This window comes from Haematobia irritans, chromosome 4 (genome assembly GCF_050003625.1).
Source record: "Haematobia irritans isolate KBUSLIRL chromosome 4, ASM5000362v1, whole genome shotgun sequence".
Classification (NCBI taxonomy): Eukaryota; Metazoa; Arthropoda; class Insecta; order Diptera; family Muscidae; genus Haematobia; species Haematobia irritans.
This window is the reverse complement of record NC_134400.1, coordinates 92,442,173-92,461,355: the sequence shown is the minus strand read 5'-3', so window position 1 is coordinate 92,461,355 and position 19,183 is coordinate 92,442,173. Positions and strand designations below refer to the sequence as shown.

Below are 19,183 nucleotides of genomic sequence, written 5' to 3'. Positions count from 1 at the left end.
ATCGTGGTGGATCACTTCACCAAATTCACCTTTTTGAAAGCTATGCGCGAGGCTACGGCGAACAATGTGATAAAATTTTTAATATGCGAGATCTTCCATAAATTTGGTGTACCGGAAGTGATCCACAGCGATAACGGTGCACAATTCATATCGAAGACGTTTCAGGATATGATATCGAGGTATAGGATAAGTCATATGAAAACAGCATTCTATTCACCCCAATCAATCGCGTCCGAAAGGGTTAATCAATCGGTTATTTCTGCGATTAGGACTTATTTGGATAGTGACCATCGGGATTGGGATCTTTATCTCTCCGAAATAGAATGTGCACTTCGAACCTCGGTACATTCTGCTACAGGGGTCACCCCTTTCTTTTCCCTTTTTGGCTATCATATGTTTTCTAGTGGCACGGATTATAAACTAGCTCGGAAATTGAAGTCTTTATCCGACCATGAGATTCAGGATTTACGAAGGACAGAAAAGTTGGAGATGATAAGGGAAAAAGTAAAGGGACAAATGCATGAGGCATATGAACGAAGTTCAGAGAGATATAATAGGCGCGCACGAATCGTAAAGTTTATTCCGGGTCAAGAGGTATATCGCCGCAATAACGTATTGTCTAATTTCGCTAAGGATCGAAATGCTAAATTTTGTAAAAAATTTTTAAAATGTACGTGAAACGTACAACGTGAAACCCATCGGCAATAACATGTATGAGCTTGAGACTTTGCAAGGGAAACCCCTAGGTACATATCATGTAAAAGATATACAGACATAGTGCAATATAGGTTAGGAATTTAAGTGCAACATTAGGTTGATATTACCAATGAGATGACGACCATAGATTCCTATTTTGGTTTTGTATTCATCCTGATATTGTTATTTGTCTAAATCTATAGTGCAATTCAAGTGATATCTGTGATATGAACCGAATGGACCAATCCAAATGATACCTCGTATGCGTGTTTCCCTTTATTTATATAAAGACCTATTTGTTTTTGTCTATTTTTTTTTTTTTTGTTTCAGTTTATATCGTAATTATACGAATTTTGCCTAATTGTACATTTTTTAACGGTATTATACACCCATGTTTCACGGTAAGTACTATGTTCGCATTTGGAGTTGAAATTTTCGCGGTTGCTTTATTAAAACAGTTCAATATAAAGTAGATAAATTAACATCAATTGAGTTTCTTGTTCCATAAGAGTTCGGCAAGAATTTACATGAATAAGCTTGTTTTCAGATATAATATTATTTCAGGAAAGTAATCGCGAAAATAAAGTGATGTTCAACTCGAAAACCGAACATAGTATACACCTTAGCTATCAAACTTTTTTTTTATACAGATTTCCTTTTTAAGTATACAATTTAATACGTTATTTCGACTAATAACAAGGACGTCGTACCGATACACCCGATAAAAGACGTTCCTGACTCGAGTAGGCTATTTGATTGCTCACCTGAATGAACATGCGGGGGCATTTTCCTTAGGACCACGGCGTTGAGGGCAGGAATAAATGACGAGCGAGAAAAAGACCTAAAAATAACCGACAAAAGTAACGAAGTCTTTAACAGGAATCGAGTTTCGTATACTTCCCTAATATTTATGATGCCCGGCTTTTTTTTTTCAGGGTGTGGGAGTTCCCCACGTTGGTGCACAAATTCGCAAGATAACCCATTATTACCCCGCACATCTGTTCTGTCGGCGAAGTCTTGACAGACCAGGTGTTTTGTTGCGTGCCACCCTAATATACGAGTGGTATTGAGAGGTTGTTGTTGCTGCGCACAAAAAAAAAAAAAAGAAAGAAAAATTTGCGTGGAGGTTCCCTAGGGGGTAGCCGTTTAGCCTAAGTGGCGGCCACCAATCCACATTATTCCCCAGCCTCCGGATAATTTGCCACATGATGGGAAGGCCAGGGATAGCTATAGGACACACTCGGGACAGCTGGCCGTTTTTAGTGTATGTGGCCGTGGCCGCCGTGCCCAAGTGTGTTTTTATTTGTTTGTTAATTCGTGGTTGTTGTTGTTTTCATATTTGTTTCCCTCGTTGGGATTGGCCCTTACACGAGACCAATCCATACTGGCCGGTGCAAGTCTCATGTGGTAATACGCTTGTACGGAGAGCTTGCCCGGGCGGGGCAGGAGATCTGGGGGAAGCTCGGATATGCGGTGGCGTTTCCACGGCTGCTTGGGCCCAGTCTGTTAGACATCTGGCATGAGCATCTGTATGTCGCAAAGTAAGAGTTGTGGAAAGTATCCAGCACTAGTCGGATATTTTCCGCAATTCTTGTCACTGAGTATGCAGATGCCACTGCGGGATGTCCCACCTGAAAAGAGAGAAGGTCAATAGATTAATATAAGAATAATTACAATTTTGAGGGAACGACAAACCATCAAGCTGAAAAAAAGAAGAAATACTATGAGATGTGTTTAGTAGGTAGGATATGTCAGATGACGTGTTAGTGTTAGATAGTGCAACCAATAGTACACAGGGTGGAATTGTTGTTGGATAACTGTAGGTCGGTAAAACAGTTTTAATTCATAAATTACCCCTGAAATGCGTTAAGTTAAAGAAAATTAGCATAAAATAGAGGTAATGAAAATGTTCAGAAAGAGATGGATAGTGGATACATGGGGGGGTACCAAGTAAAGATGGCTTCCCTGGAAAAATTGAGAGAGATCGAGGCTATAAAAGGGGGTGATTTGGACACATTTGGGATAAATTCTAAGCAGTCGAGTTATCTGTGTCGGTGTGGTTTAAGGCGATTCGATATAATTGAAAGAGAACCGGGAATAATTGTAATAATAATTATAATTATAAATATAATTATATTGGTGGATCTAGTGTTTTTTTATTTATTTGGCGGTGTGAAAACGAAACCAGTGTCAAGGAAAGCCTCCTGGACGAACAGGAGGCCTGTATTTTTGGTATTGTCCACTTGGGAGCACCGGAGAGACGAAAACAGAGTACTCTAGGAAAGAAAGAACGGCAGTGAATATTGGATTTGTCCCTTTATGGAAGCAGCCAAGTTTATGGAATTAAAAGTAGTGGCAGAGGGTGAATCTTTGTGTTCCTAAGGTAGGACGTATTGTAGAGTAAAGAAACAATTTTTAAGAGACCGGCCGTGCAATTGTCATAGTGAAAGACGACCTATTTTTGTTGGAAATCCAAGATTTATATTACACGATCGCAAACCCAGAGTTGGGGAAATTAATTTATCCACCGGAAGTGCGCCTAGAAGCGGCAACAAGATTATCATTATAAATCGTTTTTATTATTACACACACGTATGCAAAAAAAAACTTAATTTGAAATTACACCAATACACACGAAAGTACAACATTTCAAAGAGAGTGTGATTGGCTGCTTAAGTCTTTCATATACTAATGAAGCTGGAACCTAGGAATTGGGAATTCTAATTCGGAAAATTTATATATTTATAATACTGTTATTCATTTATTAGACGTTAATTTATTATATATAGTAGTTTTAACTATTTTTTTTGTTAGATTTAATTATATTTTTTTTATCAAAACGTCCCCTTGAGAGTAACGTTTGTCAAAGGATTTGCAAAGACTTGGTGTGGTAAGGTAGGGTATTTGCCCATTTTTACTGTCTCCTCCCCTGACTAAGTGAGCTCCCTTAGGTAGGCTGTAGGTGAATCAGTTGTTGCCCTTTAGTGTAGCATGAAAATTTTGTGATCTTAAAGCTTTGCAGGTTCTTGGGTTAGGTCAATAGGTGTCCACATTATGTTCTGTTTAGTTGGGGCACTAATCTTTATTTATTTATGTTACCTCAACCGTGAGTAAGGGCCACAATGCTGGGGCAACGCGTATTTATTTTGCCTCTGGTAAATAACCACACACTTCGTTTGAATTTCACTTTAGCTTATTTATTTGAAATAGTGTTTTCTTATTGTTCCAAATACAAACGGTAAATCACTATTTATTTCATTATTGTCTCTACTTTAATTTAATCTTTCACTATTCACTGCCGTCTGCCTCTTGTTGGATTAAAAGAACAACTGTAAGAAGGAAAACTTGGATTAATTGAATGTCCCTTTTGACACTTCAATGTAAAACTTAACGAAATAGAACTTAACGAAATTAGAGTGAGAGGGGCAAACGGCAGAGAGCGAAGGCGATCTGTTCACGTAATACCACTCAATACAGTGGGTCCAATGCTTACGTGAACATACCGCCCCCCTTGCACCGACTGTGCAAAACAAAAATAAATAATAGAAATAATAGAATTTAGTGGTATAACATAAGTTTATATAAAAAAAAGAATATAAAAAAGAGTATAAAAATTCGTTAAATAACAATTCATATTGGTTACGAAAAATCCAATTTATAATGAGCCAACGTTTAAAGAATTTCATCGAAAATAATAAATATTTCAAGAGAAAATTGTATACATAAATTTGAATTTAATTTTAAATGTGATGTTTGTCCAACTCGACGTCAATCTTGATTGGTCCAAAACAAAAAGACAAATGTAAGGTAATGGGCTGACCGATATTTAGTTAGTTATTTTTCTCGGGGAAGAAGCACGAGCTTATGTACAGGGCGAGTGACTATGCCAGCTTGTGTTCGCACGTCGACTACCCTCACTTGACCATCTCTCCCCGTGTGCAGCTGAACGATGCGTCCAAGTCGCCAATCGGTGGGACAAACATTTTCATTCCGTAAGACAACAAGGTCATTTAGAGCCAAATTTTCTCTGGGCGATTTCCATTTAAATCGTTTATTGAGCTCAGTCAAATACTCTGACTTCCAACGGCGACAAAATTCTTGTTGGATAATTTTGATTTTTCGCCATCTATTCAGAAGCGAAGTTTTTGTAGGAATTTCCTCGTTTTGTGCGGGCGAAAGAAGTGAAGAGCCAACCAAAAAATGTGCTGGTGTAAGTGCAGCAATATCATCTTGCTTATCAGAAAGCGGAGACAAAGGCCTAGAATTCATGCAGCATTCGATTGAGCTAAGTATAGTTGCGAACTCTTCGAAAGTGTGTCGGATTTGACCGGAAACCTTTTTCAGATGGGTTTTGCAGCTTTTGACACCGGCCTCCCACAGCCCTCCCATATGAGGAGCTGCGGCTGGTATAAAATGCCATTCTACCTGCTGGAAACCATATCGTGAGACAATTTCATCACCCAGCTGAGAGATAACTTTTTTGAGGTTTGCATCTAGCTCTCTGGCAGCGCCAACAAAGTTTCTCCCGTTGTCCGAATACATTTTTCGTGTACATCCCCTTCGTGAGACAAAACGAGAGAAGGCAGCTAGGAAAGCTGGTGTCGAAAGGTCGCCAACTGGTTTCAAGTGAACCGCTTTAGTAACAAAACAAATAAAGAGACAAATGTAACCTTTAGTTATCCGACATCCTCGACCGTGGAAATTCTTAATGTCGAACGGGCCAGCGTAGTCAACCCCAGTAGTAGCAAAGGGTCTGCCAAAAGTGGTTCGTTCTACTGGCAGAGGAGCCATTATCTGTCCCTGTCGCTGCTGACGCGAAATTGTGCACTCTTTGCATCGATTTATTCGGGCCTTAATAAGATTTTTCGCACGAATTATCCAGCACTCTAGTCTTATAGTGGCTAGAGTCAACTGAAGGCCACCATGTAGAGTTTGACGGTGTATGAACTCAACATAAAGTAGAGACAATCTGCTTTTATAAGCGAGGACAAAAGGGTGCCTTTCTTCGTAAGAAAGGGCCAATGTAGATCCAAGGCGCCCATTAGCGCGAATAATATCGTATTTATCTAAAAACGGGGTAAGAGTGAGAAGAGGACTGTTCGACGGCAGTTTTTGTTTACGACTGAGACAATTGAATTCGGCAGGAAAATACATCTTTTGCGACAAAGTAATAAGTTTAAATTTCGTTTGAGTCAATTCTTCGGACGATAATTCGAGAGAGCCATGAACGCAAATTCGCTTCAAAGAACGATGAGTATGCGCCACAAAACGTAAAACGTATGATAATACGCGTAGTGCCCTTGAGAGACAAGAAAACCTATCTAAAATGTCTTCCATTTTCTCCGACCTAGCAACAAGAGCTTGCATAGGTTTTGATTCTAAAGATGTATCCGCAATGTTTGGTGTTGAGGGCCAAAATCTTCTATCTTTGCGTAACCAAGATGGCCCATGCCACCATAAATCACTCCCCTTTAGTTCTAAAGGGGTCAGCCCCCGGGTTGCTAGGTCTGCGGGGTTTTCCGATGTACCTACATGTCTCCAATTATCCCCGACCTTCTCATGAATAATTGCAACCCTGTTGGCTACAAATGTAGTCCAACTATGTGATGGTTTTTTGAGCCAAGATAAGACTATCATAGAATCCGACCAAAGAAACAAAGTGTATGGTTGCACATGCAATTGAGGCAATACAAAATCTGCCAATTTTGCCATAAGCAGAGCACCGCAAAGCTCAAGCCTTGGGACAGACATTTTCTTTATAGGTGCTACCTTTGACTTGGCTACAAGTAATTTAGAATGAGCCATGTCTCCTACTTCCACCCGAACGTACAATACGGCGGCATATGCAAGCTCAGATGAGTCACAAAACCCGTGATACTCTATCCGACACTCTGGAGAATAATTCAACCATCGATCTATTCTAATCTGATCAATTTCTCTATAGTTTGAAACAAACGCTTTCCATTTGAGCAATGTTAATGGTTTTATTGGATCATCCCATCCAATATCATCGAGCCACATCATTTGCATTAGTATTTTAGCATTTATCACTACCGGTGAGAGCCAACCTAATGGATCAAAAAGTCTCGCTATGACTGAGAGCACCTCTCTTTTTGTATATGTCTCTTTATTGGCCAATTTTTCCGTTACGAAATAAAATTCGTCTGAGACAGCATCCCACCTTATGCCAAGAGTCTTAACCGAACTCTTTTCATCAAAATCCAAAAATTGTTCATTGAGTAAATGGTCCCGAGGCAAATCTTCTAAAATTTCTCTTCTATTAGAGGTCCATTTTCTTAGTTGGATGCCTGCAGATTCCAAAATCGCAATTAATTGGTTTCGAGCTTCTAATGCCTCCGAAACGGAATGAGCTCCCACTAAAGAATCATCAACATACATGTTCTCTTTTAAAATTTTTGACCCTATCGGAAACCTTTCTTTCTCATCTTCAGCCAACTGAAGCAAAGTTCGAAGAGCCAAAAACGGGGCGCAGTTGACGCCAAACGTTACCGTTTTAAGTTGGTAGTCTTGAATCTCGTCGTCAGGAGAGTCACGATATAAAATTCGCTGGTATGGGACATGTTTCGGATTGACAAGTATCTGTCTATACATCTTCGTGATATCTGCGTTAAACACGAATCTGTAAAAGCGCCAATTTAACATCAACGAAATGATGTCTTTTTGTAACACTGGGCCAACATATAGTGCGTCATTAAGACTTTTCCCATTTACCGATGGGCAAGATGCGTTAAATACCACACGCAATTTGGTCGTGGTACTGTCTGGTTTAAAAACGCCATGATGAGGCAAATAAAAATAATCGCAGGCTTCAATATTTGGAGTTTCAACTTTCTCCATATGTCCTAGTGACAAATATTCTTTGATGACTTCATCGTACATCTCTTTCAACTGAGGCTTTCGAGACAAAGATTTTTCATTCCTCAAAAATTGACAAAGTGCAATATATCTATTAGAATTTTTTGAAGCACTCAAGGGATTTTCTGGCTTAAAGGGTAAATCTACCATATATCTACCATTGGCTATCCGTTTTGTTGTATTTCTATAAATATTTTCACAGAGCCAATCATCTTTAGACATAGTTATGTCTTTACCAACTTCTTCTATTTCCCAAAACTTAGTCAATTGCTCATCAATTGATACCCTAGTACAGTGAGAGACTCGAACCACACGTCCTGAATCTCTATCATTCGCTGGGCCAGTAACAATCCAGCCAAATACTGTTTGCTGAGCTACCAGCGAGCCAAGAATTCCGTGTTTTACTCCTTCTCGTAAAATCAACGGGTATAAATTACCTCCAATGAGGATATCTATCGGGCCAGTATGGAAGAAATTTGGATCAGCATATTCCAAATTTGGAAGTTGATCAACCAGAGAATTATCAAATGAGTGAGTAGGCACATCGCCTGTAACATCGCACACAACTAGTGCATCAATTTCCGCAGTGAAATTGTTATTAAGAATTGAGCCAATTGTCAAAAACGCTATATGAGAACATCGCGTTACAGCACCACCCCCCAAACCTGTTACTTCGGCCGAGATGGGCTTAGTTGGCAAATTCAATAATCTTTGTATTTTCTTTGAAATAAATGTGTCATCAGAACACGGGTCAATTAAAGCTCTGACTTTGTGAGCCAAACCATCTTTCAAAATATTAATCCAAGCCGTAGCTAACATTGTTTTATTACAGACGGACATATGGTATGCCCTCACATTGTGAGATGTGGATGGCGTTGGAGCGGACTGTATATTCTGTGTTGTCTGTAAATCACCTGACATATTACCTACACCAGGATTACTTTGTTGCTCGCCTCTTACTATATGCAACATAGTATGATGCTTAGCGCCACATTTTGTACATGTAGCCTTACTATTACATTTTGCTGCCCCATGACCACGGGCTAGACAATTCAAGCAGCTTCTATCTCTTCTAACTGCAGCTATTCTTTGCTTCGGGTTCATATTAAGAAATTTGGGACAAAATTTCAATTCATGCACTTCCTTACACAACACACACTTCACCGTGTTAACCTTTGTATGGTGAACCTTTGATTGCTTCGAATTATCGAAATTGCCAATCTTCTTATGTCGTGGGCCAGATTCTTGCGTATTCATCATATCAGATACGCTTTCTATGGTCTGAAATCTTTCTATTAAAAATTTACTCAAATCTTCCCATTTTGGGAGTTCCGTTTTCTCCCCAATCGATTGTTCCCATAGCGACAACGTGAGCTTGGGTAACTTTGAAGAGCATTGGAACACAAAAATTGGATCCCATGACCCGACATCAATTTTATACAATTTCAGCACTGAGATACAGTTTGAAATATCTCTATGTAACTTTTTGAGACAACTAGATGACTCCTGAGAGCAATGAGGCAAATTAAATAAAATTCTCAGTTGATTGTTTATTAAAATTCTCTTATTTTCATACTGAGATTTTAAATTGGACCACGCTATATCGAAGCCTTCTGATGTCAATTGTACTCCCCGATTAATTTCTCTAGCCTCTCCACTTGTTTTTTGAAACAAGTGGTACAATTTCTCTACTGGGCTAAGTTTCTTATTATTTATATAAATTGCCGTGAAAAGATCGCGGAAGCTGGGCCATGAAACATAATCACCGTAAAACACTTCTGTGTCACACGGTGGAACACTAACAGAAGATGAAGATGTCTTCGGACTCACTGACGAGACAACAGATTTATTTTTCCAATTCCCAACAATTGTCATGCATTTCATATAAATCGTATGGACTTCACCTTTCCTTTTTCTAATAGTGGCCTTATTCGTTTTCAAACACTCTGGGTCAGAACTGCATTTTTTATACTGTTCTTTAAGTTCTGCCCACAACTCATTTAATTCATTTTTCTCTGCCTCTATCGCCGATTCATTATAACTACTCGCATCGGTTTCTTTCATTCGCTCAGCATGAGCCTCAAAGTCTTCGCAAAGACATAAAAATTCTTCGACTAAACCCATGTTTACTGCAAATTATGTCAGCAAATTAAGGTTGCCAGAAAATCAAAGCAAATTGAACCAAAAATGTATAACCAATAACGAAAATTTACGGGCAGCAACGGGCCAAAAAATTTCAATAAAATACGTTTAATTTTATTCTTACGAACTGATCAGTGTATGGTATATTATCTGCAGTGAGAATAAATCAATCGAGACCGAACAGAAAATTAATCAAATTTATCAGAATTTTTATTTGGAACTTTTGTTTCGATTTCTGATTGCAGCATAATTATTTTAACGAGCCAAAAGTACATGCAAATTTATTTCCAAAAAAAAAATCAGTTTGCTGATTAGAACCAGTATAAATTTGATATAATTATAACAAAAATCCGATCAATCAATAGAGGCAATAAAATTTTCAAACAGCTTGCATATATAACCAAAACCATATAAATACAAATTTCAATACGATCGACCGCTAACTAGCTCAAGGCAAATATTTTTCACTCAGAATGTTTGTAGGGACAATTTCGATGTGTAAATAGTATATCACAATAATTCCTTTTCTTTTTTTTTATGATGTTGCACAAAATAAATAATACCAACAAGATCTTCCAATTCGTAATGTATGAGTATATATGATCCAAATATCAAAACTCCACTCGTAAAAGTTTAATTTTATTTTGTTCATAAACCATCAAATTATTGTTTCAATTTTGTTCGATGTATTTTACTATTTACAATTTGTCGAGCCAATAAAACTCCGTACCATATAAGAATACTTTAATCAAAACAAAAACTCCAACAATATGCTTCTTCTTGATATGGGCAACGAAAGCAGTGAGCGAGGTGAGACAAAAAAATCAACACTCAATAGTATTTGCAAATGGGGGTTGAAAACAAAAACGAATCAGTTGGCTTAAGAGACAATAAATTAAGAGAAGCTTTCATGCGCTCTCTTATGTGGCAACCACAATAAAATATTCGTATATTACTTTGCACTTGATGTACAACAACAAAAATATTTTATTTACCAAGTGACAAATCTATGACGTCACTCTATATGATCGACTTCAGCTAATGCTTTTCTCTTTAAGTTGTGCGTACCAACATGCACACACACACGATGCAACGAACAACGAGGCAAACGTATGACAGCCAATGTACGAAAGCAGCGCTCCAACGTCAACTACTATGACGATAACGACAGCCAACTACTGTCGAACAGCGCATCAACATCAACTATTATGACAACGACGACAGCCAACCACTGCCGACTTTCGTAAATGCTGCCGAAAAACAATGTAAGAAATTTGCAAACCCAAGAATAGCAGTGTGAAAAGATTCTAAAAAAAAGTTAACGGACACCCGAGACAAACGAATTTTCGGAGTATTCCTCTCTCAATTTCTTCAACTAAGAAATTGCAGACAATAAAAAGGGAGCCAAATGTAAAACCCAGTGGAGTGGCTATGTTGTCAATAATTGAGACATTCACATACGCGCCGAGCCATAAAAAATTATTTATCTGCATCGAGCCAATATTGCGATTATGTACAAATCCAAATGTACGTACCTTTACACTTTCGCTGATTCCAATTGGAGGATCGATAGGACCAATGTTTAGTTGGGGCACTAATCTTTATTTATTTATGTTACCTCAACCGTGAGTAAGGGCCACAATGCTGGGGCAACGCGTATTTATTTTGCCTCTGGTAAATAACCACACACTTCGTTTGAATTTCACTTTAGCTTATTTATTTGAAATAGTGTTTTCTTATTGTTCCAAATACAAACGGTAAATCACTATTTATTTCATTATTGTCTCTACTTTAATTTAATCTTTCACTATTCACTGCCGTCTGCCTCTTGTTGGATTAAAAGAACAACTGTAAGAAGGAAAACTTGGATTAATTGAATGTCCCTTTTGACACTTCAATGTAAAACTTAACGAAATAGAACTTAACGAAATTAGAGTGAGAGGGGCAAACGGCAGAGAGCGAAGGCGATCTGTTCACGTAATACCACTCAATACAGTGGGTCCAATGCTTACGTGAACATGTTCATTAGATGATCTCTGTTTTTGAGTGTAATATCGGGTCTACTGGACCATTCGTTGAATTGTGTGTTTAAAAACAAAAATATCGTTTATTGGCCGGATAGTCTTGATGAATTTGTTAAAAAAAAAAGAAAATAGTAAGTCTATATTTTGCGAGTTTTTTTTATTTCATTTATTATTATCCAGAGTAATGTTTACAGTGCTAAACCAGGCCAAGCTAACAAAAATATTATAAACTTATGCAGCGAACTAGATACAATAACAGGAATATTAAGAAAGAAATATTTAAAAAAAGGTCTATTAGAATTTCGTAACAATTAAGCTAATAAAGAAATATAAATTAAAAATAATAGAATTAACCATGTAAAAGAGGAAACAAGGGCAGGATAATTTTATATTACGGTGTAATAAATTATTGTTATTATTGCTATTTTTATATATAATCTATGTTAGAGTAAGAGAACAATCGTTAGTAAATAAATATGGTTTATTCTGATGTTTAGTAACGAATCCATTATGTGTTGAGTTTGACCTTTTGGGGGGAAATTACGTGAGTTAAGTGTTGTGATGTGAGCGGGATTTAGGGGTCAAGTTAATGGGAGGGGATATCCACTTGATCATGGTAGGGTTGGGCGGCTGGAGGTTTCCATCTACCTGCCACTTGCGTTGAATCTGTGCGTTGTGAAGTAGTGTAAAGATTTTTTTTGTTTTATTTTTGTATCCTTTTTGTTTATATTATTGGCTACGGTCCTAGGGCGGAAATGATGGGTTGGGACCTGCCCTGGGTAGGCGATTAGAGCTAGCTGGTGCCCGAAATAATTTCTTTCAGCCGCACAATAGGTCACCGTAACAATATATATATATACAATATACATATATATATATATATATATATATATATATATATATATATATATATATATATATATATATATATATATATATATATATATATATATATATATATATATATATATATATATATATATATATATATATATATATATATATATATATATATATATATATATATATATATATATATATATATATATATATATATATATATATATATATATATATATATATATCCCGCGGTGTGCCCAAATTTGCCCACAAAACGCTTATTTATTAAGCGATCTTACTCTAATCTTTTATGGTACTGGCAATATGTGCTAAAATCATCGAAATCGGTTCAGATTTAGATATAGCTCCCATATATATGTATGTTATCGCCCTTTCAGATTTAGATATAGCTCCCATATATATGTATGTTATCGCCCTTTCAGATTTAGATATAGCTCCCATATATATGTATGTTATCGCCCTTTCAGATTTAGATATAGCTCCCATATATATGTATCGCCCGATATGCCCAAATTTGGCCACAAAACGCTTATTTATTAAGCGATCTTACTCAAACTTGGCTTACTCTAATCTTTTATGGTACTGACAATAAGTGCTAAAATCATCGAAATCGGTTCAGATTTAGATATATCTCCCATATATATGTATCGCCCGATTTTGCATATTAGCCCGTAAAATCCTCATATATCAACCGATCGTACTCAAAGTTGCCTAAAAGCAATCTTCTATAGCTTTAACTGTATGTGCGAAATTTCATCGAAATCGGTTCAGATTTAGATATAGCTCCCATATATATGTATGTTATCGTCCTTTCAGATTAAGATATAGCTCCCATATATATGTATCGCCCGATTTTGCCAAATTTGGCCGTAAAACCCTTATTTATCAACCGATCGTAATCAAGGTTGGCTAAGTGTAATCCTCTATAGCACTAACTGTGAGTGCACAATTTCATCGAAATTGGTTCAAATTTAGATATAGCTCCCATATATATGTATCTCCCGATTTTGAAAAATTTGCTAATAAACTTTTTTGACCATAGGGGCCTCATTTATTAACTGATCGTACTCAAATTTTACATAAGGTAACCATCTGCGGTATCTATTATGCCTGCAAAATATTATACAAATTGGTTCAGATTTAGATATAGGTCCCATATATATGCATCGTTCGATTTTGCCCTATTTGGCCATAATACTCTTATATATTAACCTACGTTATTCAAATTTCAAATTTTGATGTCCTAGCTGATCGTATTTAGACCTACATGTGGGTCTTACATAATAATATTTCCCTGAATTTTACAAATTTGGATTTATTACCCACAACTACTTGACCGATTTCCTGTTTTTATACCCTCCACCCTAGGACGGGGGTATAAAGGGTGATACGGTCAAAATTTGGTCAAGGGAAAACGCGTGTAAATCGGTGAAATCGTTTATTTAAAAAATCAAATTAAATTTCTTTTTCAAGTTCAATTAGTATAAAATTCAGGAAAAATATTCAGTTAGGCTTTCGCTTTTCCAAATCCGAATTGCCGGGCCTCACGCTTGACACCTGCCATCAGATTTTGTACAGCCACCTTTTCCACCTTCTTCGCCGCAGAAAGCCAGTTTGCCTTGAACTGCTGCTCGTCCTTAGCAGTTTTTTTTTGGTCTTCTTTAGGTTCCGCTTGACAATAGCCCAGTATTTCTCAATTGGGCGGAGCTCTGGCGTGTTGGCAGGGTTCTTGTCCTTGGGAACCACCTGCACGTTGTTGGCGGCGTACCACTCCATGGCCTTTTTACCGTAATGGCAAAATGCCAAATCCGGTCAAAACACTACGGAACAACCGTATTTCTTCAGGAAAGGCAGCAGACGTTTATTCAAACACTCTTTCACGTAAATTTCTTGGTTGATAGTCCCGGAAGCTATGAAAATGCTGCTTTTCAAGCCACAGTACAGATGGCTTGCCAAACCAGATATTCCTTTGCGAACTTTGACAGTTTTATGTGCTTGAAAATATCTGCTACCTTTCCCCTTCCTTTTGCCATATAAAACTCCTCTCCTGGAAGCTGTTTGTAGTCGGCTTTGACGTAGGTTTCGTCGTCCATTACCACGCGGTCAAACTTCGTCAGCATCGTCGTGTATAGCCTCTGGGATCGCGCTTTGGCCGTCGTATCTTGTTTATCATCGCGATTTGGAGTCACTACCTTCTTGTAAGTCGATAGTCCGGCTCGTTTTTTGGCTCGATGCACGGTTGTAGACGATACAGCCAGCTTATTTGCGGCATCTCGGAGAGAGAGGTTAGGGTTTCGCTTGAAACTACCGGTAACTCTCTTTGTTGTCTCAGCGACTTCCGGTTTTCGATTTCCCCCGATCCAGATTGTCCTGGCTGTCGACAAATGTTCCCCAAACACTTTAATTACATTTGTAACGTTTGATTTGGCAACTTTTAGCGATTTTGTCAGCTTTGCGTGCGAGTAGCTCGGATTTTCGCGATGCGCGAGCAAAATTTTGATACACTGCTCTTCTTGCTTGGACGGCATTTTGACAACTGAAGAGTGAATTCCAAAATCAAAAGAGGAGCGACATTCTACACACACACACCTTCAAAATGAGGGGTGTTCAGGTTTATTAAATGCAAAATTGAAAGAAATACGTCAAGTTTATATTGACCAAATTTTGACCGTATCACCCTTTATTAACTTTGTCATTCCGTTTGTAACACATCGAAATATTGCTCTAAGACCCCATAAAGTATATATATTCTGTGTCGTGGTGAAATTATGAGTCGATCTGAGCATGTCCGTCCGTTCGCCCGTCCGTCCGTCCGTCTGTTGAAATCACGCTAACTTCCGAACGAAACAAGCTATCGACTACTTGACTTGGCACAAGTAGTTGTTATTGATGTAGGTCGGATGGTATTGCAAATGGGCCATATCGGTCCACTTTTACGTATAGCCCCCATATAAACGGACCCCCAAATTTGGCTTGCGATAGCTCTAAGAGAAGCAAATTTCATCCGATCCGGCTGAAATTTGGTACATGGTGTTAGTATATGGTCTCTAACAACCATTCAAAAATTGGTCCATATCGGTCCACTTTTACGTATAGCCCCCATATAAACGGACCCCCAAATTTTGCTTGCGATTGCTCTAAGAGACGCAAATTTATTGTCAGTACCATAAAAGATTAGAGTAAGCCAAGTTTGAGTAAGATCGCTTAATAAATAAGCGTTTTGTGGCCAAATTTGGGCATATCGGGCGATACATATATATGGGAGCTATATCTAAATCTGAAAGGGCGATAACATACATATATATGGGAGCTATATCTAAATCTGAAAGGGCGATAACATACATATATATGGGAGCTATATCTAAATCTGAAAGGGCGATAACATACATATATATGGGAGCTATATCTAAATCTGAACCGATTTCGATGATTTTAGCACATATTGCCAGTACCATAAAATAAATAAGCGTTTTGTGGGCAAATTTGGGCACACCGCGGGATATATATATATATATATATATATATATATATATATATATATATATATATATATATATATATATATATATATATATATATATATATATATATATATATATATATATATATATATATATATATATATATATATATATGTTTGTACTTTCCGATGGAATACACGTATTTGTCGGAACCAGTTGCATTACATATAAAAAGATGTGTTATTCTGTCTTTCGGTGTCTTGAGTCCGTTGGTGTGCTCACCACTGTAACCAAATGATCCATTAGGCAGTGCCTTATAAAAAGCCCAGTCTCATCTGCATTGTAAATGTCATCCAATTCATATTTGTCCAACAATCGAGGCAATACATTTATTTTGAAAACATCAGCAGATTCTGCGTCGGCTGAAGCTGCCTCTCCGTGACGTTTTCGAAAGACTATGTTTTCATTTTTCTTCCACCGTTGAAGCCATCCCGTATTAGCGTTAAAGTCTGGAATGTCTAGTTGTTCATTTGTTCAAACCACTTTGACATTGCTTTATTTAGAGACTCATATTTTGGTTTTCTGTCTCTCTTTTTGTTTAAATTTTTCAACACGGAATAGTTTTTCTCGATTTCATCGGAGTTTTTTTTATTTTTTACAATGTTGAGATCGCAATGTTATAATCTTTTGCAACTTCACTTCTCTTTTTTCCGCGTTGTATTTCTTGCAATAGTTTAATTTTTGTTTTCAATGATAATGTGTTCCTTTGCTTGATTGCGTCCATCTTTCATACGTACAATAAACACCGACACAAACCAAAAATAAATAGAAATGCATACCTAGTGTTGCCGCTGAAAAAAAAAAGTTTCTTATAGGAATTTTTTTTAATGGGATTTTGGTCTTGGGTGATTGCCAGATTGTTCTTTTATCAGTTCTTTTCTTATACACGTTTTTCTTATATGAAACATTTCTCAAACCAAAACACAGCAAAAAGACATGGTGTTTTTGCTACACTTTCTTATATGCGTCTTTTTCTTATATGAGATGTGCTTATATCCGTTACCCACTGTAGATATCCAGGGTGTAACTACCTTGTTCCAGCAATTAATAATGGTTGCCCCAATGAATTCCTATGATCATTATTTGGACTTGGTCTTTTCCAAGTGAACCCTACCTTAAATTTTAACAATTAAATTTTAGATTTGGGTTTTCTAAATTTTCCAAACGAAGTTTCTCCGCAAAGATGCAATCCCATAAATTCTCCTAAAGACCGTCACCATTCTGCTATATGGTTGTATATTCACTGCGATTCCGCACCAATAACACCTACCTATAAAAGGAGCAATAAAAAGAAATATTGTTTTTCCAGAACTGATTTTACAAAGTTGAATTCGATGCTTGGACTGAAATTACTTCCTCCAAAATTCTTGACTCAATAGTTGCGAAATATTTCTCAATTTTATGTAATTACATTTCGAAATCTGTTCCTTTCAAATTGCTTGATGATTCTGGTGAACCACCATGGAATACAATTAATTTAAAAAGATCCGAATATAACTTAGAAAATAGAATTGCTTATCGTAATCACTTAAATAATATTAAGAACCAATTGAGAACTAACCCTAAGAAGTTTCATAATTTTGTAAACTCAAAACGTATCTCACGTGGATTTCCTAAACGAAAGTGGCTGTTGAAGACTTGGATATATGTAATATTTTTTAAAGCTAGATGCTTTCAGTCAGCTTATTCAGAGAAATCTTGGGAATCATTGGAAAATTATCCCTTTACAATCATACCATCTTCTACGATTGAAATACCTTTTATAAGTTCCACTACGGTTCTCAACTATCTGAATACTCTGAACGCAACATCCAATCCAGGATACCAGCAAATATCCTGTGGAAATGTTCTGACAATCTTGCCTTCCCACTATCTGTCATGTTTAATAGATCATTGCATCTTGGATATATGCCACATATATGGAAGGAATCCTACATAATACCTGTACACAAATCTGGTGACAAAAGTGATGTCTCTAACTATAGGAGCATCCCAAAACTTTTCGAAAAAATAATTACAGATTCCCTTTCACACCAAATCTCGTCATTTCACTCTCGATTTCAACATGGTTTTCGAAAACGCCATTCAACAGTTACGAATATCCTTGAACTGACTACCCTTGTCAATGATGGTTCCCTAAGACCATCTGACAGATGTGATATATACCGATTTTATTAAAACTTTTGACAAAGTCAACCATAGCTTACTATTGTTTAAACTTGATAGAATAGGTTTCAACAAAGCATTACTCCGATGGATTCATTCATATTTGGAAGGTCGAGTTCAAAAGGTAAGATTGCGTGATGTTTGCTCTCATCCGATAGTGGTTACCTCTGGTGTTCCGCAAGGTATTCATTTGGTACCGATCCTTTTCAATCTTTTTATAAATGATCTACCATCAGTCATTCACGATTGTCATATTTTAATGTACGCGGATGATGTTAAATTATTTCGTTGTTCAATAACCCAGATGAGCAATGTATATTACAATCTAATCTTAACAGTTTTGTTAAATGGCGTGATGTGAATTTAATGGAACTGAATATCTCGAAATGCAAACATATGACATTTAATTCTTTCATTGCTAAATATGCCATTAATGGGATTGAACTTCATACTGTTGAGTCTATCTTAGATCTATCTCTCAATGAGATGGCAGAGCAGTACTATATTCACCTAATATGGGTGCCTGGCCATAGGAACATACCGGGGAACTGCGAAGCGGATGAGTTGGCAAGGGACTACCTTACATATTCCAGGGGAACTAGAATCTCTTGGTATGCCCCTGGCTACCTGCAAGCTCATGCTGCGTGAGAAGGCTGTTATGATGGCAAATGGGAGAATTGCAAGGGTTGTAACGACACCAAGCAAATATGGCCCCATTTAGACTTAAACCGCACGCTAGATATGTTAGTGTTCTCGAGACGTCAGATATCACTCCTGATATCTGCTATAACGGGTCGCTGCCTGATAGACGATTTTGTAAAAGCTATTGGCGCGAAGTATAATGACTATTGTATGAGCTGTCATGATGCGGAGGAAAAGGAATCAATTAAACACCTC

General features: G+C 37.2%; 1 protein-coding gene across 1 annotated transcript; it reads right to left on the bottom strand.

The window, feature by feature from the left end:
• Positions 1 to 2,029: 2,029 nt before the first annotated feature.
• Positions 2,030 to 9,696, bottom strand: LOC142235669 (uncharacterized). Its single transcript, XM_075306930.1, has 4 exons — positions 4,615 to 9,696; positions 2,392 to 2,398; positions 2,265 to 2,327; positions 2,030 to 2,223 (listed from the first exon to the last, which is right to left on the bottom strand). Exons 1-4 carry the CDS (start codon positions 9,694 to 9,696, stop codon positions 2,030 to 2,032), a joined length of 5,346 nt encoding a protein of 1,781 aa, XP_075163045.1.
• Between the last annotated feature and the right edge of the window lie 9,487 nt (positions 9,697 to 19,183).

What these genes read in the sequence shown, in the direction of transcription:
- LOC142235669 (XM_075306930.1), bottom strand. Translation starts at nt 9,696, where the DNA reads ATGGGTTTAGTCGAAGAATTTTTATGTCTTTGCGAAGACTTTGAGGCT. An exon ending in TTGCGGAAAATATCCGACTA is followed by an intron (nt 2,224 to 2,264) that starts GTGCTGGATACT and finishes TGCGACATACAG; the next exon opens with ATGCTCATGCCAGATGTCTA.